We start from the raw sequence: 23,985 nt of genomic DNA, 5'->3' as shown, positions 1-23,985 counted from the left end.
TTCCTCCTCTGCAGCAATGGAAAAAACAGCCAGGAAATGGAAAGAGAGAAGATGAGGCAGCATGAAGTGATAGAGGATGAGAACATTTCCAGTGTAATGAATCATGCCCCCAGCATAGGTACAACACCCTACATGGTACTCCAACATCCCTTCTTCTCATAAGCTTTTGAGACTGACATCAGCAAACCATCATCTTCCAAGTCTTTAATGCTGCTTTCCAGCTTTTTGGGTATTAAAACCTGTACAGACTTTGGATTATCACAAGAAGTAACTAGCAAAACAGAAGTGACTCCAAGTAAGTGTTTTTTAACTTCTTTACTCCTCAGATTTTTATTACATCCAAGAAGCCTGCAGGAATGGCATTGATTCAACAGCACTTAAAACACTATGAATAGGTGGCCTGACGCAGCACATACCTTTCTCTCTAGGAGGTTACATCGTGGCAGGACATGGTTTCCAGCATTTTAATCAGTTTTTGAAATTTAGGAAAAAAATGGTTTTATTAGCTTTGTCTAATTTCCTTACCAGACCTTATTAGGTGTACTTCAAACAACAACTCAGCTGTAATTAACAAATGACCTAAGAACAGTTTAAATTCTTTCTGCATCAAGTGTTACTTCAGGCTTTTATCAGCAAGATAAAGTTACTAGTTTCATTTAAGATAACTTCAGTAGCCCACCCCCAAAGATGATACTTTTCCTATGATAAAATTGTTTTAAATAATTGCTCTCTAAATTAAGTTAGACTCCCACAGAAAACCAGGAAGTTATACTGATATATATACTGATTTTCTTCACATTAGAATACAAATTGCTTCCCGAAAGGCATAAATTCTGAGTATTCATAGAACTCACCCTACACCTGAAGCTCAATCCTGTGAAAAGCATACCTGCCCAAGGAAAAGAACTGCCATTAAACTCTCCTGCTCTGAAACTTCTACTGACATTTTAAAATGTGTTACAAAAAGTCAAGATATATTTGGCAATTCTGAAAACACGCTACAAAATAGCATGCTATGAACTAGCAAGTGTTCTGACAGTTGATTGTTGAACTGAGAAGAAAATGGAGTGAGATTTTCTTGTTCTGGTATCATTTTCATTGTTGACACATGCAGTTATGTCTGTCCATCCCTCCTAATGTGCAATGGTTTGTACAGATGCCACCATCCTTCCACCAAGTTTCACTACAGTGAAGGACCAAATCATAACCCACAGAAAAACTTTCATGGAGTTAAGCTTTTAAGTAGATTGTGCAGTTTTAATCAGCAATTCCATCAGATGAAAACACACAAATGTTCTCAAATTGATTTACTTTACCACTGATTTATCAGGTGCCCATCATACATTCAAAACAAACTTCCACTTCTGTAAAAACTGTGACAGGGACAGGAATAAGGCTTTACAATAGGCACAATCATGATCAAACAACATTGAAACTGGACAGCTAAGGCAAACAAGTCCAAACACACTTCCTTTGGGATATATACACACAAACTTGAAGTCCATGTGATCTGGTGATCTGGGCACCACTTAAAAAGTCCCTTTATACTTGAATCGACCATTGCTTTGCAAACAAATGCATCATGAACAGAAAGAGTAAATTACAGTTGCTTGACTTAGTGAAAACCACGATGGAAACCTACGCCAAGTTTGATATATTAATTTTACTGTATGTACAGATTTAGCTCTCATGTGGAAGTCAAAGTAATGAAGGTCAGCATGCACTTTTTCACATCAAGTAAACTTTCTAGAATGCCTCTAAATTACCCTGATGATCCAATTTCATTATTTTCTTGCAACGGGAAAAACATCCGTCTGGGAGCATAGTTGAATAACTTTAAATCACAACTCTGCTGTAATCACATATTTTATCACTGACTGGATATATGCTGCAAACTTAGTACCTTAGCTTTTTATTTAAGCCAACCTGGAAAGCACAAAAATCTACACAAATATTAATTGAAACAAACCTCATTGTTTTGGACAAGTTTTTTTACATAGCCAGAATCTCCAGTCATGTCGCCTATTCCAGATTGGAAACAGTGTATAATCCCTACACACCACCCATGGACACTAACGTAATGCCCACATGGAACAGCCACCATCAATCTCATCAAACACACACAATGAATTCACAATCTATGTATCCAGACCCTATTCTTTAGAAATAGACTGCATGGCTGCATACTGCTTTCCTCAAAAGTATGAGTTAAAAGCAGTTTAAAATAAAAATGCTGCAGGGCACCACACCAATTGTACTTTAACCATTATTTTAGAACAGAAATTTAGCTGGTAAAGTCTATAGTGACAAGGGTCGACGTTCTTGGGAACCACAGAGCTTTTCCACATCGCTTTCTTACATTATCATGCCTATAAAGCAACCGAGTCTCTCACTTTGGAGTTGCATACCATGCCTCAGTCCAGTCTACACCGAATTCCTATTTCCCTACACATCTAAAGCAAAACACGTTATTTAGTGAAGCAAATCAGAGTGCATTCTCTGTTAAAATCAAATTTATAAAACCTCATATGATACCTCTTCAATATAGAAAGAGTTTTCTATTTTTATGGCACTGTGTCAGTTACTTCTACCAAAGGGATACAAGAACATACCCGCTGGAACATGCCAGGAATTACTTTTGTTAACTAGATGTCAACTGCTTCCGCTCGTCTGATAACTAACCAGGTCTTCCAGTGTGCATTTCTCAGTTCTGTTTCAGGCTTGAGGTTATCACAGCTTCCCTTGGTGTTACGGTACAAGATCCTACCTTAATAAAAAAAACACGTTATGGTTGCTACTTACAGACATACAGCGTTAAGAGTGCTAGAAACCAGAAGTATTTCTATCCAGACAACTCTTGCTCAGTTTTTAAAAGCTAGCGGGCATGAACACTTCTACAGAGAGGCCCAAAAACGACAAAGATAGAGAGAGATTTTAAAGAGCAATTTTATTCCGCAGTTTCAACATTAAGTGTGTATTTCCAAAGGATGCAGCATAGGCAGCAGAAATGGTTGGGAACAGGAAATCAATGCTTTTCGCTCATCCCTTCTGTGTCCGGGTAGTACAGCGACAAAGCCTCCTGACCGTTCCTCCCTCACCCCTGTCTAAGGTTACGTGCAGGTTACCGCCCGAGCGCTCTTTCCCCAGTTGTTAACGCTAAATCCCAACTCCAAGCCCTGCAAGGTTTAACGCCGTGGCTTTCTCATCACCCGCCGCCACGGTACTGCCCCACGTACGGCGAAGTGCTGCGGGGCTCCTTGGCGGCCCCCGCACGGCCGCTCCCGCTCCGCACAGCCCGCAGCGCCCACGCCGGGCGGGCACGGCCGGCACCTTCCCCCGCACCCGCGGCCTCCACGTGGCCGCAGCGACAGCGAGCGAGCGAGCTCGGCAGGGCAGGGCGCGCCCGAAACCGCGCTCCGAGCAGGAAGGGTGCGAGGGAAGTGGGACAGCGGGCGCCGGGCAGCTCCGTGCGGCTCCAACCCGCCGCGGCCCCCGACCCCCGCCGCAGCCTGCCGCCCCCCTTTCTCTCTCCGCCCGAGCAGCCGGGGCGGCCGCGGCCCCGCCGCCACGTCCCCGGCCGCCGTTCCGGGAGCGGGGGCGGAGAGGATTTACCTGCCGCATGGTCGCCTCACGAGCGGAGGAAGAAAGGGGGTGGGGGGATGCGCCAGGGCCGCGGCGGCGCCTCGTGCTCGGCCGCCTCGGGGGTAGCCCGGGCGCGGCCCCCCTGCCCGCCGCCCCCCGGCCCTTCGCGCCCACCCCGCGGCCCCGGGCCCCGCCGCCACGTGATGAGGCGGCCGCGCCGCCGCGCGCCCCTCTCGCCGCTCCGCATCGCGGGCGAGCTGGTGTCCGCTACCGCCGCTCGGTCCCCGCTGCGGCTCCGAGCCCGCACCGCCGCCCCCCCGCCCCGCCGCGGCCCGGGCCGGCCGCCACCCGCTCCGCAGCGCCGGGCGGCTGTGGGGGAGGGCATGTAAACAAATGGGGTTTTATAGCTACCTCACTCGAGTGCCGTGTGCATCTCCCTCTCCGCTCGGTACCAAACCGCCGCGGCGCCTCCTCCTCCTCCTCCTGCCGCTCCGCCGGCGCTATTCACAGACCCGGCTACGCCGCGCTCGCCCTGCACACGCGGCCCCGCAGCCCGCGCTGCCCAATGCGCAGCCATTTCCTCCAGCGCTACGAAAGTGGCGTAGCGGCCCTGCCCGCCCGCCCCTCGCTGCGGCTGCTCCGCGCACGGCCCGGCTATGGCCGCGGGGCCCGGGCAGCGCTGGAGGGAGCCCCGCGGGAGCGCGGCCGCCGGCAGGGTCCCGGCCGGGGAAGACCAGCTCGGGCCGCTCCGGGAAGCCGGGCCCCCGGGGCCGGGGCTGAGCTGCCGCCTCTGCAGCCTCCTGCCGAGAGGCTCCGACAGCCACCACGGAGCGTTTCGTACCTTCCTATCGAGGTACCTTGCGAGGCCGAGACGCGTATGAACCCCCCGTTTATTGAACTGCACCAACTCCTGTCAGGCTTGCTCATGCCACCAAAGCCTGTTCGGGCGATAAATGTCTCCCCATTACGAGGTGGAGCCCCTCGTCACGATACATTTCATTCCTAGACAACAGCTAGACAGCTAAATAAAGCCCCCGAACCAAACCTTATGTAAATCAAAACCCTCGCTAGCTCAACGCCGAGGATCAGAGGACATTTTGGTTCATAACGTAAGACCTACAATATAGTGGAGTCTTGCACAACAAATCATATTTTGGAACAGACCAACATGTTTTGTAATGGTTATTTATAGAAAACACGTTCAAAGGCTGAAGTGCAGTTATAGGAAGGTTTCAGATTAGTTTTAGGCGGTTTCATTTTTCTCTCAGAGAAATTTGTATACAATTTTCACGACGTTTTCCTCCAAAAATAACTAGTGTTTCCATAGCAGGCTTCATTCTAGAAGCAAACCAAGCTTCCCTCTATTTGTTAAGGAAGCACACATTTTTCTTTTAGACTCTTAATATTACTGAGTTGAACTAACTGAATTCTTTCTAAAACTGTTCATTTGTTAAACTGGATCATTTACACCGGTACTACCTAAAGTCTGGCCTGGCAGAGCCAGAATTGAATCCTGTCCTAGTCCAAGCCATACCCCATAGTTATCCACCCCAAAAGCCTCCCAAAGTTATGATTTTTTTGCTTGGTGACACGTAAAGGATTACTTGTATTTGTTTAGCAACCAAAAGAAAGTTGTTATCTGTAAGAGTCCAAAAACCACGTAAGCATTAAACTGAAGTCACAGTGCCAGAGAAAACTAGAGTAAACTTTTCTAGATATGATAAATGTTCATTCTAGTACAGATACTCTAGCAAACAGACAAAGACGTGTAGATCTCTCAAATGACCTAAAACCACATCAATTATGTGTGTTACACTACACCAATTTTTTGGTATGTGATGCTGAATCTTTCCCATCATGTTCATGTCTTAGGGACAGAATTTCTGATTTCCTATCTCCAACATATTTTTCTCTCTTTAGTATTTATTTAAACCCACAATCCCTCCCTCATTTTTTCCATGTCTTACCAAAGGCATCACTAGAATACAAACCATGCTAGTCCAAAGTCAGTAGCTTACATCAAGTTTTAGGGACTGTTATAAAGTGATTGTGAAGTTATATACCAAACTATTGCACCAGATCATTTGTACATTGATTTGAACAATTTTTGCCTTGGAGCAGGTCCATTATCTCTCAGAATTTTATCACAGTAAATAAAATACAGATCTGAATATGACATTGGTTATTAGACATCTAACACAATACCCACTGCTGATCACTAGATGTGACTGATTTGTATTGCTGTTTGTTCTAGAAATAAAGTTTATTCAGAGGGAATTGTACTCAGTAATAAAATGTAGCGTATGGGGTTTGTTAGCTTTTCTGAATAAAACTCAAATAATGTAAAATCTCCTTAAAAAAATGAAGAACTCTAATAAAATGACATACACAGCTACTTTCTAGAAACCCAGCCAGGGTGTGCCAGTAAATAGATCTATGTGCTAGTGGGTTCTCCTCCCCTCCAGCTGTTCCCCACTCTAACATGTATCTGTTCATTTTAAATCCAGAAGGGGCCATTAGCAGACCTGCCAGCACTCTGAGTATCCTTGCCTGCTAACAAATGAGTCTCATTTGTAGTTAGTAAGGTTAGAACCTTCCAATCAGTCTGCTCCTGGCTTTCTCCTGATACATTGAAAAGCGTGCTTGAATCTAGAATATTCTCCCCATGGTTGTACATTGTATCTTGCATTTGGGCTTTCTTCTGTGTGCTTTTAACTTTATGTTTTAGTAAAAGAGCTGCCTGCGCATCAGTTATTGAAGAAAAGAAAGTAGGACTCTATAACAGAGGTTCAGAAAACCAACCCAAAATTATTAGATCAGGCATTCACCATGAAAAAAAGCTGAGGAGTGTGTTCCCCTGTACAGCCCATGGAGCAGCTTTCTGTGCTGCAGGGAAGCTGGTGCCGCAGAGCAGGGCAGCCAGCACTGCAAGAATGCTGAGAGCTTGAGAAAATACAAATGTATGCAACCGACCCAGACTGACTTTTCAAGCTTCAAAAAGAATATGTTACCATGCTTGTAGGACAGAACTGGTTTGGTTTTTCCCTCTCCTCTCACAGGGCACTTCCTTGCTGAGTAACACGGCACAGTACATGCTCGTATGTTGGGCTGCAGGAAGGGAACACACATATATATGTATCTCAAGTAATACAGAAGGACTTGGGATATCATGCTGCAAGAGCAGATTGTAGCTTCCAGCAGGACTTGTCTAGGAGCACATCTCCAGCTCCAGGACAATGTAATAACCTCTTCCCAGTGCCCTGACACCTTCAGCTGTGGGATGCAGGCCTAGAGAGGAGATAGATGTGGGAGATTTGAGGTAGTTTGACAGATCTCACACACTGATTTTTAGTCTCCCTTTGCAACAACCCAATTGCATGTCAGGGGGTAGAAAGCTGACCTATATATGTATACAAAAGTAGTTTGTTTAGACAAACTGTGAAAAAAACCAATACAAAAAACCCAACCAAACCCCAAAGCTACCCAGTTAGTGATTCTGCACACAGATTTAGGTCTTACATCCTGATACTTTCTCTGACTGTAAACAGAAGCAAGAGTTGTGTGAGTATTCCTTGGAGATCAAGAACAATAATACTGAAAAATATTTTAACCAGGAGAAATTCATTTAGAAAGCTAGTAGCTGAAGGTGTACACAAATCTCGTTATATATGTGGGAGAAAAATGTCACTACTTGTTGCCAAAATGAGGTTTTGTACCCCTCTGGCAAATTAGGCTTTTTTGGATGAAGAACCCAACTTAATTTTCTTACTTTTGAAATCTAGATGTCTCTCAAAAAAGCCAAGATAATGGCTTGAAACATCAACTTCCTCCTTTTATTTTAAATCACCTTGTCCAAGATTTAATCAGAACTTAAGGCAGTTTGAATGCCAGCATAGCTGGATTTGTGGCACATGTTACATACATATTTTCTGTCCTGTTCTTGAAAATATTTTTTCTAATTTCTGTCCCTGCCTTTCATTCATACTGAGAGCCTGAAACAAAGTCAGAAATGCCATTTCTTATGTGACAATGACCAACAAGTATTATTCAGTTTGCTAGAGAAATTCAGTGGCAGAATTGTTGTTGGGAGAGAATGGCTAACAGGGCACAGCTGTTGTCAGTGCAGACTTGCCAAGCAGAGGGATTTTACCCAATTCCTCAGGAGTAAAAGAGCTTTGCTACTGGAAGCTTGCTCAGAAGTACACTGACAAGAGCTGCTGAACTGAGATATCAGGGAAATCATATGGAAATCATAATTTCCTACTCTGTATCTCAAATATGACCTGTTGACAATTGTCTCTTCTGCTTGGAATTTACTGCTGTAGATTCTGTATAAACATCTCTGGTTCGTTGTGCTGTACACATTTCCTTATACTTTCACTGCTTGGCAGTTTGAGATGTGCTCATTCCCAGGCACTGAGATTGGTGCTGAAGTAGCAGAGACTTTGCTTATGGCAAGGACAGAAGGGAAGTATTTAAGCATCAAGGGGAACTTAAACAAGCAGGTAGAGATTCTGTGATTAAAGCTTGTGTTTGGAAATAGGCAGTGATGTCCTCTGGGGGATTTCACTGCCTCAGGACTACTTGGTTTGTTTGCAGCAAATTTAAAGCCCAACTTTATTTAACTCCAAGGCTGTATTTAAAAATGGCATTTTTAGTAGAGACTATATATGCTTTTTTTTTTTTCACCTTTTTACCAAACTGGGTGCTCTCATTTAAGCCTTTGCTTGGCAGGTTTCTTTAATTAGCACTAATTGGTTTCAACTGTGTGAATTTCAATGGTAAATCAAAGTAGATCTGGCTAGTTTTGCAAGAACTAATAAGTATAGTTTGAAAGTTATTTTACTCATAAGATGGGGGAAAAAGGGAAGTACATCTGAGCTTTTTTGTTTTGTTTTTAAAAACCATTCTTACACTTCTCTTACAATATGTAGAGACATGTGTGGGCATTTGTGTAGGTTTTGAAGCAAAAGTATCAAGGTCAATGATACCTTGTGCATAATTTTAAATATGGTACTAGTGTGAGTACCAAGAGGAAGTCAGGTCAAACAGAAATCTAGGATTTTTTTATTTTTTAACATGCCAAAACAAGATACAGGTTTTAAAGATCTTTTAGAAGTTTTTGAATTGGTCTCTTTGTGGGGAAGGGCTGGGCTTTTCTGTTTGTTTTTAAATATGGACTGACATTTTTAGAAAAAATATAAACCTTTTTTCAATGACTCTAGAGTTAAGGTTACATAAACATTAAAGGACCTAAGCAGAAGGGTGTGATGCTGCAGCAGCAACTGAAGTCTTTGGTGCCCTCAAAGGTTTGTCTGCAATTTGGGAAAAAGCCAAAATGACTTGTAGAGCTTTGGCTAATTTTACAAAGCTAGCAAACACTAGTATACTTATCCACAGGAAAACTTGCTGGCAAATTTTACTTTGTTAAGTGACTCTCCCTCTGTTTTGTTATTATTTGTTTTAAACGTAACTTTCTAGTCCTGCTCTCTAAAGCAGTCAAAAGCCCTTTTGCTGGATCTGAACTAGGCAGGATTTGCTGGTTGCAGGGCCGGGATAAAATTCAGTGTGGAAGATATTAGAAAGTGAGGACAGTGTGCCACAGCTTTCTTCCTCTCTTGCAGACTCAGGTTTATTTATTTTTCTCCCTTCCTTCCTGCCTGCTGAAAACACCTGTTTGCTTGTGGCATCTTTTCTGTAGGCAGTGGTTGCAGAGAGATATCATCTTCATACCAAAGGATGTGGTGGGAGGGAAAGGCCAGTCAGCTGCTTCTTGCAGCACATGGCCGGGGTGAGATTGTGGAGCACAAAGAATTTACGGTCATATTCCCAGAAGAGCTCTGTATCAATAAATATGGATATTATCTGCTGGAGCCAGGCAGGGTTCGAAACATTAAACAAAGCTGTGCTAGCTGGTTGGGTGGGGTAGAAATTCCTCTAAAGGCTTTCACTTATAAAAGCAAATGACTGATTCCAAAACTGACCCACCTGACCAAAGAGAAAATATTGACTTTCATGTAATCTCTTTACAAGCTGAGGAATTTGTTTTACACCCTCTTCTCAAACAGAATGGAAAAATTTAATTAGACTGTCCCTGGTATTATTTGAAGGAATCAGTGAGGAGCTTAAAATAAGAAAACAAAGGTCAGCATTTTTTTTGTCAATCCCTGTCAAATTTTAACCACTAATTTGGTGAATTGGCATTTTTTATATATGACCTAGACTTAGCTGAGTAATCATAGCTCATCTAAAGCTGGATTTTAGTAGGCAGCTTGGGTGAAGTTCCCAATTTCTTTCACCTCTCTTACACATGGAAGTGGAAGTGACAAATTTTGAACTCCTGCAATTCCTCCATTATCAGCAGGAAGAATCAGGAAGCCAAGACATCCTTAGGCTCCTGGCTACCTCTTTTGGGTGCCTCAGGACCATTGCTCATCTGTGAAATTTTGGAAGTGGAGAGGTAAGCAAATATAGGCTTGAATGAATGGGCAGGGATGTCATACAGCTCATCCTGTCTTCAGCACAGATCCAAAACCTCAGAGATACCTACAGAGAAGATGTGTGACAAGAACATGCACTGGCTGGGAAAATAAAGGATTTGTTTGCAGAAATAAAGCAAAGTGTGAAATGGGTGTTTTGTTTGCTTTTCTTTAAATAAACTGTACTAGTAGCAAAATCTAAAATCAACAGAAAGGCTCTCAAAATCAAAATTATCAATGGCTGGCCCACAGTTTAGTGAAAGAAATAACTTAAGGTCAGCTGTGTTTATGCATCCATGCCTGAGAATTCATAACTGGGAGCTGAAGGGATCAGTAGGATGCTGGCTTTCAGGGTGCCATGAAAACTACATGACCTTCACTTTGAAATGCTGGCATGCACTTTAAGTTGGATAACTTTTCCCCATAATTTATGTTTGCAATATTTACACCTGTATTTCATAATTTCTAGAGAAAATAAATAAGGAGACACCAGGAAGAGTGTGAATGGCATTGGGAAACACCCTGATTTCCAAACCTTTAAGTACAACCATCTGACAGTACTATTAGGTGTTGCAGCTTAATTTTCTATGTTGCTGCCACAAGATCCTTTGCACAGTTGCATGGTAATTTTTGGTTTTAATGACACAAGAAGGAATATGAATTTAAGCATAAAGAGCTGTGAAGAAGGGAGTAAACAATAGTTGATATCCAAAAATATGAATCACGGGGACACCTTAATATGGTCTAAGTGACAAGAGATGTAAAAAGCAGAGGTGAGTATCAGTGAAATTACATGGAGAGACAGGCCATGGGGATGTTGCACAATAGAACTGGGAAGAGAACAGAGAAATGGAGAGGCCTGTTTCGTAACTATTTGTGATCTGCATAACTTAGCAACCTCACTTGATACCTCTTTCTGTAAACCAGGAGTAACTCCTCTGAGAGCAAGCTAGAGCAGCAGAATAGTCTGTTACAGGGATGAATACTTCCCGTTGTTTGTTAGAAAAGGAAGAGAGGTTTTGAAGCATTTTCTCAAGCATGGGACTAAGGAGGCTGCTCGTGACAGAGGGGATGTGGCCATGTGTCTGTGCTGACACAGCAGGTGATGGATTTGCCACGTATTAGAGCATTGAGAGCTCTGAGGAGACTCAAGGATGGGAATGCCAATAAGCAGGCAGAGAGAAAATAAAGTGTTTCTGCAGTGGTTGGGCTGGACTAACTTTGCTGAGATGTTGGACTGACATTCAGTCTGTCCATCCATGGATATGTCATCCAAGAAAATGAACTCACAAGCTCAGGGAAAGAAAATCACCCTGAGACAAACTCAATGCTAGTTTTGTCAGCACTGAAATTGAAAAGGAAAAAAAAAGTTACATTTGAAAATGCTTGATTTCACTTGCACTATTAGTGTCTTTCCATGCCTCTCAGATAGCCTTTCCTTTTATTTCTTACCACTCTTCTCATAAATATAAATAAAAAATCATTCCCATATATGCAAAGGGTAAAATTGCATGAACTTCTGTGGTAGTTCTAATGAAATTATTGTGCACTTCTCCAAGAAAAACATATGAGTTCATGCCTTTTCTTGGTTAAGCAGAGCATCCCAAGAATATTTAAAATCAAATGTTGAACAGCAAATGGAGTTTGTTCTTTTTAACAGTTATTGAATTATTCTAACAATTATTGAATGTATACCAAAATGTACCACAAGCATTCAGTGATGTAATTTAAGGCTATAAATTAATTGAAAAAAATCCCCAAATACTACTGCCTTTTGGACAGATAGGGGAAAAATTAAAGGACTTGTGAGTGAACTGATACTTATTTTTTCATTTAATCATGGTGCCATCTCTCAAGAGCTATGGAACTGCTTCCAACAGGTAGCTTTCTCTAAACATAAGAAGAGTCTATCTGTATGATTTCCTGCTGAGGTTCCTTAGATATTTTTCAAAAGAAAAAAAAAATCACCCGTGCGGGGCTTCACCCTGTTAATTCATTAAAGTGAGTGGGTGGTGGCTCTCACTGAAAGCAGTCTCACAGTAGCTTTTGGCTGTCAGGCCACTTACATAGTTACCTACACCCAGTACCTTAAAACAGTTCAGAGAATCATAACCTCACTTTGAACAGTATTTACTTCAGAGAATCACATTTTCCTATATTTTGCAGGCAGTTTAGTGTAAATCTTTGTAGGTGGGTAAACACTGTTAATTTCATTTGCATTTTCAAATTAGTTTTCTATTAATTGTTAGATGAGAGAAATCCACTGGATTAATTGCAAATGCAGTCTGAAGTTGAAAGCCTATAATTTGTTACATTTCCAGTTTACTAAAATTCTGACAATAAGTCTCCAAAGCGCAATATAATATCCTTTGGCAAATCAATACACGTAATGGAAAGAAGGAAATGGTATGCAGGAGCTTCAAGATATTGCTTCTTAAAGATAGACAGAAGCTAAAACTAAAGTCAGTATTTACTAATGATTTGCAAGGAAGCTTGAAATGGGACTATTTTAGGTAAGCCAGGTGCTTGAAAAGAGACTGCTTGGGGCTCTCCAGCTCACATGTACCTGGGTTGGGCTGCCTCATTGCCAAATTCTAGGAAATTCTCAATCCAGAAACAGCCCACAGAGTTTTACTTAAGTTTATCTCAGATGCCAGAAAAGTACTTATTTTGGACAGTGTAATTCTGGGATAGCATTATTTATATTATGGGATGTGTCAATTTCATAGTGTAAGAATGACAAGAATTTGTTCCAGTTTTTCCAAGGGGCTTTGGTTTTAAGGTAATGTGCTCTTCTTACCCTCAGAGAAGTATACAGATTTTGGCCCCATTATCTCAGAAGATATTAACAGTATCACAGCTATCACTAATTAGATGAAAAATAGACGTGGTTATGCAGCTTCTAAAAACAGAGAATCAGAAAATAAACTGCCAGTGCCTGAAAGTCCTGCAGGCACCCCCTTCTTGAGAGCAGCATGCACACATTACAGATCAGATCAGGCCACTTACACGATGTTGAGTGTCAGCTCCATCATTCAGGACAGCAGTGTCTGATCCTTGTCATTTCTCTCTTTCTCCTCTTCCTCATTTACAGGAGGGAGAGACTGCATGGCCTTTAGTCATTTCCCTAAACAGGAAGAGTTGCTATCTGTGCAGTTTCTTTTTTAAACTACTGTATTTTTAAAGAGCTGTTTGAACAGGGTTTTGTTATTTATTATTGTATTGAACTTGAACCTTGAGTTAGTAAAAACAATATTATGGTAGTGCTCTAGTTATAAAACCATAGTTGCTGTTTTCACAAGAGGACACTTCAAATTGCTGCACAAAACCTTTGAATGTTGAGCACTGAGAGGTTTGCAGTGTACAAGCCCCAGTTACTGTGAACAGACAAGCAGCAGAAGACAATTTTTCAGAGGTTATTGCTGGTAGTTTAATTGTAATCTAAAAGGTAGAAAAAAGTGATTTTTTTTTAGGGGAGGGTGGGGTGGGTCAATATTACTGCAACACTTTCCATTTTTTAATGCCACTTGTGTTGTACTGCAAAACAGCACAGAAACTGCATTCATTTCAAAAATCAGTGATCTCCTGAGGGCAAAGGACAGAGTCAGTCTTCATTCTAATATAACCTGATCAGCAGTCATTGAGAAAGCTGGATGAGGAGGAAAGAACAGGACTTCAAGTGTTTGGCAAAGACAGATGGAATTGCCTCCCAAACTTCTTTGTCTGTTCATTGCACCACAACAGTTGTGTCTTCCTGACATATCTCAGAGCTTTCTGTCTTGTTATGGCTCATGTTTAGCCCTTTGGCTGGAACCACCTGTAAAATGACCCAACCATTTTGGATTATAGGTTATAATGCTTTCTAAAGACAACACACAACTCTGCTCTCTTGTCCTCAGAAAATTTGCGTTCCTGAAGTCTGACAAGTACAGTGAAAATAACTTTGTCACAGAAAGCTTTTCAGAGATTACAGAATCACGGAATCATCAAGGTTAGAAGAGGCCTTTGAGATCATCCAGTCCAACCATCAACCTTGTACTACCACTAACCATGAGATGATTCAGTCTTTATAAGACAGTTTGTATTTTCAAGAACCTGCAAAAGCAACTGACCTTTTTCCTAACATGACTTAAGTGTACAGTCTCACCTGGGCAGAGGCCCCAAAGAGACATTCTGGTTTCCAGTTGCAGAAAACCAGGACAGCAATTCTGCTTCTTCTGGGGACAGGATTTCCATGTCCTTTCCTGACAGTGTATTCTTCAAAAGAATATAAGCTACAGATCAGTCGGTCTCACCTGAGTGCCTGGCAAGATCATGGAGCAGATTCTCCTGAACTATGCTAAGGAGGACAGTGATGACAGCCTGACGACCTGGCTTCACTAAGGGCAAATCATACCTGACAAGTGCCTGCTGTCATAAGGTCACAGTTGTTGATGGATAAGAGAAGAGCAAATGCCCTCATCTGCCTGGAGTTGTGCAAAGCACTTGACACTGTCCTTCATGACATCCCTTTTCTCCAAGGTGGGAAGACGTGGATTTGGTGGATGGATCACTTGGTGGATAATGGATTGGTTAGATGGTCACACTCAGAGTCAACAGCTCAATGTCCAGGTGGAGATCAGCGATGAGGGATGTTCCTCAGGGGTTGCTGTTGTTGGCACTTTCTAACATTGGTGACACGGGCAGTGGGATGGAGTGCACCCTCAGCAGATTTGCCAACGACACTGAGCTGTGTGGAGTGGTTGACACATTGGAGGGAAGGGATGCCATCCAGAGGGACATGGACAGGCTGGAGAGGTTGGGCCATCTGAACTTCAGGAGGCTCAACAAGGCCAAGCACAAGGTCGTTTGAAGTGTTTTTGAAGGACAGGAAACATGGTACCTAAAGCAGTGCAGATGGTTCCTCTGTGGCAGTGCTTGCCAAGGTGGAATGGTAACTGAATAGTAACAAGTACAGAGGAGTGAGTAAGAAAAATCTGTTGCTGGTAAGGGCTAAAATATAAGAGTTAAGGTAAAACTCCTTCTCCTCACTGCCCAGTCACTCTTCTCACTGCAGGCACTTGAAGTCTCTCACCACTGACTGCTATCACACAGTGTCTCTCTCAGCCAGCCAAGCCCTGCTGACACAGATGACATACTATATATATGCATTTACTTCATGAGATACTGGTGAGGAGTAATCTTCCCAGAATTAAGTTTTATCCTTCAATAACTATGCAGGAAGAAACAGCTTGAGAACATTTTCCCATTTGACATTTGCATAGTGAACCTACACTGGAGCAGCCTTTTCCAGCACCACTGAAGTTAATGCCTTAATAAAAACAACTTCTCCTCAATGGACTTTGTTTCCTTTAGCGTGACCTTATTTTCAGGGGATTAAAATTTAGCAATAATATTTTTATAGTCTTGAACTCTCTTCTGTTTTCGGAAAAAGTGTTGTTAAGATAAGTTTGGAAAGGAGGCAGAAATTTTTTCCTTTCATTTCACTTTGTCACGTTCTAGGAGGAGCAAAACCACCCACCAGAAGCCTTCCACAAAAAAAAAAGCTGACAGATAGATGTTTTTTTAGAGAACTTACTTCCACACTGATATTAAAAAAATAATAATTAAAAAAAGTATGAAAAAGCTGATGTACACCATTTTGATACCTATAGCTCTACTACTTTGTTGAGATGTTTGAAGCTAGGATTTAGTACAATTTAGCTTTAAGTACTGCAAAGAATCCACAAACTACAGGGAAGGAATGATTACTGAAATACCTAAAAAACAAGCAAGCCATATGAGTGACACGGTTTTCATCTTTACGCATACAACCCAAACATGTACATTATCTTTGGCAGAAAGACAAAGCTGTTCGGAAAAATTGACACTGGTGTTCAGTGGGGAACAGGGAGTCCTGTGGAGACAATGGGATGTAAGACTTTCCTCCCTCCACCCCCCATTGTGCCTGTGGCTGGTGAAATTCCAAGAGAACGTGGAAAAAAGATTTCTAAAGGTTACTATTACCCTGAAACAATAATTTTCAGTCGTCACCTAATGAACCCAAAGGAAGTCCACTTGGTTTAATTTTTTCCCTGAAAACGATGATAAAACAAGTTTATAAAGGAGCACATTACTTATCCTTTATCAGACTCTAATTCAAAAGTTTAAAGCATTTTGCTGGCTTTACACAGGCAAATATTTACCTCAGTCAGTTGCTTAGTAGCTCCTTTCAAACCTATAGGAATGTAAATGTGCTACTAGTGAGGCACATGCTTTAGTCTTGCTGAATCATGCCCTTTGCATGTCACAGTCATTACTGAAAAATGTGGTTGTGACCATACACCAAGTAAGGCAGAGCATGGCATGACATCAGGCTGGTGTTTGTGTGAATGGTAGGGTAGGGGGAGGAGATGATGAATGTTTTCAGCTGTGAGACTACTAAGCATTTAGGTATTTAGCAAATTCTGCCATTTCCAGAAAAATCCTACATGCTAGAAGCCAGGCGTTTTGAAAGCCATATTTATTTCTTTAGGTACACTGCACACACATAAAAAAACCTACCAACCAAAACAACACCTTGATTTCTTCCAAGTATGTGACACCCTAACAACCACCATAACAACATAACAAATCTGCTTTTTTAAAGTGCTGCACACACCCTGAATTTAGTATGGACCAAGATGACAGTGTTTACTTCTCTATTTGATGGCAACATTTAGGACCTTCTACTATGCAGAGAAATATTCCAAATATTACGTGGCTGGATGCGAAATGTATACCATGAAGCTGATGCAAAATCTACTAAAATCAATATGCTCACTTCAGTCAGCTCTGAAATAAGCTTCAATGTTAGTTTTGTTTCACGAGAGATTTTTTGGATGACAATGGCAGAGAAAAATAGAAGAGGTAAACCGAACATCTACAATGAAGCAGTTATGCTCAGCTATCATTAAGAGTCATGGCTTGCTTTCTTTCACATAGAATCTTTGTATAGGAAGAAAGGTTCCCTTCCCTCTCACTCCTTCATGAAATTTTTTTTAGTTTTTAGCTTCTTTAAGCCATCACAGAAAATTTCTGGATTTATTTTGTTGTAAGCAGCAAGGTGTTTGTGTTTGATTGCTTCCAACTGCCAGAAGCTGTTGCAGAAAAGTATGAAGCAAAGCTATTCCAGAAATCATGTACTGTTTGCCTTGATGCATTGCCTCTTTGCTTTACCTTCTTTTGCTGATGTTCATGTGATATAATCATACATATATCATATGTTCACATATATATCTCTATATCTCTCTCTAATATATATCTATATATCTAACTCCATAGAAATGCCCAAATCTAAAAACATTTAATGCAGAGATGGAATCAGGGTAAGTGGTCTTGCAGAAGAAAGAAGCAAGCATCTTGCAATTAAGAAAATAAAATATTTATTGGGGTCAGAGGTGGAATTTTACTGTATTAAGGAGTACAGTGGGAACAGAAAACTGGCTGTGCCCTGAGGATGGTTTTCTAGCTGAAGCACAGGAAGATATGTTCAGAGGGCAGTTAGCTCAGCCAAACCTAATTAGGTACAGAACGCTCAGCTTGTTCATAGATTCTGTCTCCAGTGATTGACACTTCTCTTATGATCAGGTTGTTTTTTATTAGAAGATTGGGATTTTATCAGATGATTAGAATGATCAATAAGCTGAAAATAAATTATAGCCTCATAAAATACCTGGTATAAATCTGGAAAATACATGCATTGTGCTTTGTATTGTCAAGCACGAATTACCATGTTCTTTCCAGAGTGTGGTATCTTTTGTGGGAGTAACTGGTTTGTTTTAGGATTCCTCATTTTAGCTAAAATTAATGATGATATTTTCTTCTATTTCTTTATTCAGAACATTTATTCATATAACCAGCTCTAAGCTTAGAGGTGAATTTTTTGACACAGAATGAAATACAGGAACAAGAAAAACCCTTTCAGGCAGCAAAGCTGCATTTTTAATCCCAGAGGTGATCTGTCATTCTCTGTTAAAGAGAAGATGCTGGATGTATTTTTAGACCAGCTTAATTCCACTATCTGCATGAGGTTTCTCCTTGCAGTAACAGGAGTAGCGCTTCACTGCGGAGAGTTGACACCTCATCTGTGCAGAGGCAAGGTGCTTTCTTCTTTTCTATGAGAGAGGATGGTTTAAGGTTAAGCCAATAATTATGCCAGAGCTATATGGATTGAGTAGCATTAGGTCTGCAGTAAGAGGGAATGGATTTAGAACAGCATTGCAGGGAATATCTTTAATGTCCTTCATCTGAGGAGTCAGCCAGAGATTTGCTTCTCTCGAGCTATAGTTTTACTTCTATCATCCCTTCTGGCTACTGAAGACTTTTATTCAGGTGCAGATTTCATGGAGGTGGTGTGTGAAAGTGTGAAAGGGCTAATTTAACTCTCCCCTTAGTCTTGCCTCTTGCTGTTTTCCTCAGAGCTAGCAACCAGTGGTAAGAGATTGGAGAAGGGTATGGGAATGCATACCAATGGAGACAACAGTGAACAAATCGTTGAGGAGGTGGTAAGCATCCTTTATCCAGATGGAATTATAATAATGATTTTTCTTGGCCAAGAGAAGACAGATACAGTAATAAAAAGCTATGAGTTTTGAAATTCTGCTAATCTAATTGCTCTTTTGAGCCCCATTTGTTTATACTGATGGGTATGGATTTGAAAGTCAGAATAAAAGAAAGGCACAAAGTGAATAACTAATGTTCCAAACCAGTTGCACTGCCTTGCCCTCAATTCTCTCCCGAGAGGATTGAAGGGATAACTGTCTACTATCTACTCCACTGGAACTGGGTTCTTATTAATTGAAGATACTGCTCTAGAGATAGGCTTGGTGGGGGTGGGAGGTGTGAGTGGGTGTATGTAACTACAAACCTCAATTTCAGGATGCAGTTGAAATATATCTCAAGACTGGACAGCAGAAATCCTCAAATTGAAAAACACAGTTAAGATCTATGACATGGATCTGCTTCTCAAAGGGTTTTAAAATGTAGTTCAAGATCGTTCTCAGGGTAATTAAAATCAAAGGGTCAGAATCAGTTTCAAACAAAATTAAAGAGGTGGAAAATGCACATAATTATATGTTTAGTGCTTTAATAGTAGAAAATAAAAGGTTTGACCTGAAATGGAAAATGGAACCTAATCTGCAACATACAAGTGTCACTTGAGTCAGGTGCCTAAAGGAATTGGCAGTGTCAAAAAGATTTCTGCCCCCACCTTCCCCTTTGCCAAGGTGGATGGGCAATATGTTGAAGCAGTATTTTAGGGAAAATTCAAAATGCATTGCTGAGCTGGAAGAATGCCTGAAGTGTTTGAGAACATTGAAGTAGCAAATCTGAGAGACTTAACTATTTTTGAAGGGACACAGGTTGTGAGAGATCATCTTCAGTTTCAGCAATATCCACACTCTATAATACCCTGAAGCTCTTGGAAAGCAGTTCTGACTATTTGTCATTCATAAGTCCCTCTTCCCAACATTTAGGCTTTGAGTAGATTAAGATCCCAGATCCTAGATTTCTCTCACTCTTACGTTTCTGGGGAAAAGTCTAAGAAGTTGCTTTAGCAATAGACAATTATCTAAGCAATGGCAAACTCTCTAACAGTCTTAAAATTCAAGTGTGACATACATGGAGATCCCCTGGAATATCTACTGGTGTGAGATGATCTGGCCAATGATACTTTTATGCTTTCCAGGAGTCTTCAGGTCCTAGATAGAACCTTTTTTTAAAGAACGAACACTTCGGCATATTGGTCCCATTCATAGTCAATGCTTTCAGGGCTCCTTCTCACATGCATTTATTGCAGATACATATAATTGTGTGAAGATTTTCATACATGGTTGGCTTTTGTCTGGAAGTCTGTGGTATCCTACTGCAGCTGACATGCAGGAAGTCTGATGTCCCTATTATGTGTCACATTTATTGTGTGACACAGAACGGGGTGCCCTTGCAAAGTCATAGCTTTGAGCAGACAGGCCCTTCAACCTGAATAAAATCTCAGAGATGTCTTTTCACCATAATCAGAATGGAAAACTGAGCCTTAACTGGCAGGAATGTAAAGGAAAAAATATTATTCTAGAGCTCTCTTTCAGTGATGTCTAAAGGATCATATTAAGAACATTAACTTGATGTTTCAATTTAACATTAACTGTATTATAAATGATGAGATAAAAAAAAGAATGGCACACTGCCATTTCTGGTGCTACTCAAACCCTATGCAGAGGGAGTGAAAGTGACTTAAAAACCAGTGATGAGAAATGCAAAACCTACATATAATACCTAGATATAAAATACCAGATAGAATTGGTAATAATCTGGTATTCAAAAAAATTACAGTATTTGATTTTTAGTAGTTTTCCTGTATGGACCTAAAAGCCCACTTTTAGGAGTTTTTCAGTTAGACACACTTAATTAGAAATATAATTTCTACTGGTCTGAGGAACAAGACGTGTAAATGAATGCAAATAATTAAACTATGTTAGCAAGAATTAAGATGAGCATTGCAATGCCTAAGCATGGAGATTGAAATTAGAAGCACAAAAAAATCCCAATAAGTTACGCACCAGGAGAGATGCACAACTGAAAACACAATATAGAATTTTTGACAGTCATTTTCACTCTGGCTTTTTGACAGTAAATTTTAATTTCCTTTAGAAGGAAGGAGTATAACTCATGCCTTTCCTTTGAAAGAATTTAATGGCCATAGATAAGTTTTGTTAATTGAACAAGTGCAATGATCTTAAAAGAACAAATTTGATAGAGTGAAAGGTTAAGCAGTATTTGAAACCTTAAGAAGAAATCTGAAAAGGCAAGAGACTTCTTAAAATTTATCAGGATCGATTATTTAGTAATATTCATTCAGTCCCAAATAACTTCAGAATTCCTCCTGCCTCCCACTGAGCACTCCTTTATGCTTTCAAAATGTTAATTTTGTTTAGGCCTATCCAGGAGCAACCATCACCAGCCTAGACAATAATCAGATTATGCTAATGGTGCTCCAGAAGCCTAACTAAAGTTTTAACCTGCTGTGATGTAAAACACCCTTTCCTTTCAAGCAATTCAAGACCCAGTCTGATGCTTTTTCACAAAGCTTGTCATGCAACCTGATAGTTCATGTGCATATGCAGCCTGCCAGTCTGATTTAGTTGCATAGTTCAGTTTATCTGCAGTTTGTCCAAGATCAGACCTTACATGAAATCAAACACTGCAGCATTTTGTAGAAGTGCATATGTGAAGACTATCACTTTTGCTCCCTGAGCCTTTACCCTCCAAAAATTGTTTTTGGGGGACACTATGATCTTGCCACCCATGGATTTGGTGTCTGACTTGAGGTGGCAGCCCTAACCCTTGCTTGATTTTAGCTACAGATGATCCACCACTGGCAAATGAAATTTTCAATTATATAACACATTTCTTCATTTAAATTAAAAACCACTTTTATACACATTTAAAAACGTTCTTTGCCTGATTAGAATGTAACAAATTTATGATAAACTTTTTAAAATGCAGGCATTTGGTGAATCCACTTGGACAACTATTTAAACTTCTGCTCTATGACTTTCACCTTACAATTAAGCAGTTTAATGTCTAAACCAACCCTAAAGAGCTATTCAAGAGGAAGTGATGTAATTTATTTCTTTTGGAGCTGCTTCTGAAAATATGCCATTAACACTCTATACATGAATGATGGGAAAAGCAGTCATGGTGTGTCATTAAAGGCTGGCAATGAGCAGACTAACAGCATTTCTCTCATTCATTACTGCTCACACACTATAGCTGATCCAGCTATATTCTTCTTATTCCATACATGCCTACTCTTTTTTTTTCCAATCATCCAGCAGGTCTTTACTTACCAAGTTTCCTAGTTACAAAGTAAACGGCACACACTGGTAGCAAGCCACATGCTGTTCATCCAACTGCTGAGTGCATCCAGAGTGCAACAGGCTTTCACACCACCTCATAAAGCTCTGCTTAGACCTTTAACACCCAACTCTCCCAAGTGAAGATGTTGCAAAACTTACAGCACTTTTGAATTCATACAAGAGGTGGTCCCATATATCATTATTACATCTGATAGCATGTTTCCCACTCGCGAACCAATTTCCTGGAAGGGTAGTTTATGCCCACAGCAAGTTTTAATCTAAAAGTATGAGCCTGTATTTCCATGTTTATTGCTTCTCTTCACAGATGGAAGGATTACTTCTCTTTCTTTGCTCTCCCTGATATTTCACAGTCTGTGGGACAGGACAAGCTACTTGATTTCTTGTAACTCCTGATTTAATAAAGTAAGCAAATTTTTAATCCTTGGGTTTGCACCTACATCCTTAGAGTTAAGGATTTAGGAGCAAACTCAAATATTATTCTGCAGCTGCAACTTCCTTAAGAATTCTGTAGAAGTTTATTATGTATCACCATTTCATTGTCTGGTAACCTGCTGTCTGCTCAGGAAGGATAACAGAAAGAAATTAAATATCCTACTATACTTACTGCCTATCCTGGAGATGACTGGACTCTGTCTTCATAGGGAGAGAAAAGAGACTAGAGATTTTACTCTAATAGATGTAAAGCATTTCCTAAGCCTCTCCATCCACAGCAGTGCCACAGAAAGCTACTGGGACAAGACTTTATGAAGAAGGAGGTCTAAAACATGTGAAGGATGTTTACATGATGCTGCTACCAGGAACTGACCATGAAACAGGGCACTTTTGGGAAAAATCTTGTCACGAAAACTACGTAAAATCCCTGCTTCTGACTGCCAGTAGTGGCTTAGTGGATTCCCCTGAGACGGTTTGCAAACAAAGGGCACCAAAGTGTGCAACGGACACGGTTATGTAATTGGGAGGTAATTTCTGTGCTACAGAAATTACATTACAGTAGTAGTAAATTATTTCCTTTTTTTTTTTCTTGCATCAGACAATAGAACATCAACTATCAACAAATTAAGAGAGTTAATATCTTTCCTGTTGCTTTTACGTCAGTTTTGACAGGAACTAATTACAGGTACTTTGCTCAGATGCGATACTAATATTCTTTGTGTATCTGCTGGAAAAACTGCACATTTAACTAAATAGAATTAGCATGATAAACAGAATTACTATGATAAACATATCCGAGATACTTAATATCCATCAAATATATGTCTGTCTTAATAAGCTGCTTCAACACTGCAAGCTAATTTTAGACACATGCATTTTGCTGTGCTAAATATGCACTTTATTCAAACCAGGGCAACTGATCTGGAGATTAGAATTATTTGTGCAGGTAACAGAAACAAATTAAATGCTCCCCATTGCAAACCCATATTTAAGTGCTGAATATTAAATCATTCAGCTGGGGTAGAGTTACATACTTACTTAGATAAAATGCTAGAAATCTGATGCAACTGTTTGTGAAGGCTTATTACATTTCTCCTAGGCAAAGATTACGGATCAGCATTAATTTTCAAGACCTAATTTAGATGATCAAGGTTACCTTTCATTTTTGCACTGGTGCATTCTCTGTATAATATAATGTTTTGCCATGAACTTCTTATGTTATTACAAGGAATTATGTGTGGAAAGATTTTTATATTATGTGAAAAAACAATGTGAACATACCTACATAGAGAAGTGAACATACCTACATAGAGAATATATTAGTACTCCAAGAAGTAAAAAAGTCATTTTATGATTACAGAGCAGTTAGCAGAACTGGTCAAAGATTATCTTTAAAGTGGATTACTAGGTCAGAAGACAATGGCAAGTAGCTTACTAAAAAGTCATATTTAAAGATGAGCTGTCTTTAGATGCTGTGCTTTTATTACAGGGTAAGGCTAATGCCATCCAGGCTTGTAGACCTGTGAGTTTTCTATCTAAATAATTCTCAAAGTTTTTAGAAAAGAGTCAGAAACCTTTTATTTCTTGCATAAAGAACA

General features: G+C 40.5%; 1 protein-coding gene across 10 annotated transcripts in view; it reads right to left on the bottom strand.

The window, feature by feature from the left end:
• SLC39A10 (solute carrier family 39 member 10) overlaps positions 1-22,666 on the bottom strand; it is a 56,037-nt gene extending 33,371 nt beyond the window's left edge. Inside the window, exons 1-3 of one of the 10 annotated variants that reach the window (XM_085066057.1) lie at positions 3,994-4,060; positions 2,613-2,763; positions 855-889 (exon numbers count right to left, since the gene is read on the bottom strand). In XM_085066057.1, coding sequence (XP_084922183.1) covers positions 855-887 — 33 coding nt within the window. In that variant the 5' untranslated portion in view covers positions 888-889; positions 2,613-2,763; positions 3,994-4,060. Of the gene's footprint in view, positions 1-854; positions 890-2,612; positions 2,768-3,612; positions 3,761-3,993; positions 4,129-4,423; positions 4,539-13,070; positions 13,141-22,559 lie in introns of those variants that run through there. The other 9 variants (XM_085066056.1, XM_085066058.1, XM_085066063.1 and 6 more) reach the window with 9 other exon arrangements.
• Positions 22,667-23,985: the final 1,319 nt, after the last annotated feature.

The sequence above is a fragment of the Lichenostomus cassidix genome, chromosome 7 (genome assembly GCF_008360975.1).
Source record: "Lichenostomus cassidix isolate B80296 chromosome 7, HeHo_3.0, whole genome shotgun sequence".
Lineage (NCBI taxonomy): Eukaryota > Metazoa > Chordata > Aves > Passeriformes > Meliphagidae > Lichenostomus > Lichenostomus cassidix.
This window is presented reverse-complemented; position numbering and strand designations above follow the sequence as displayed.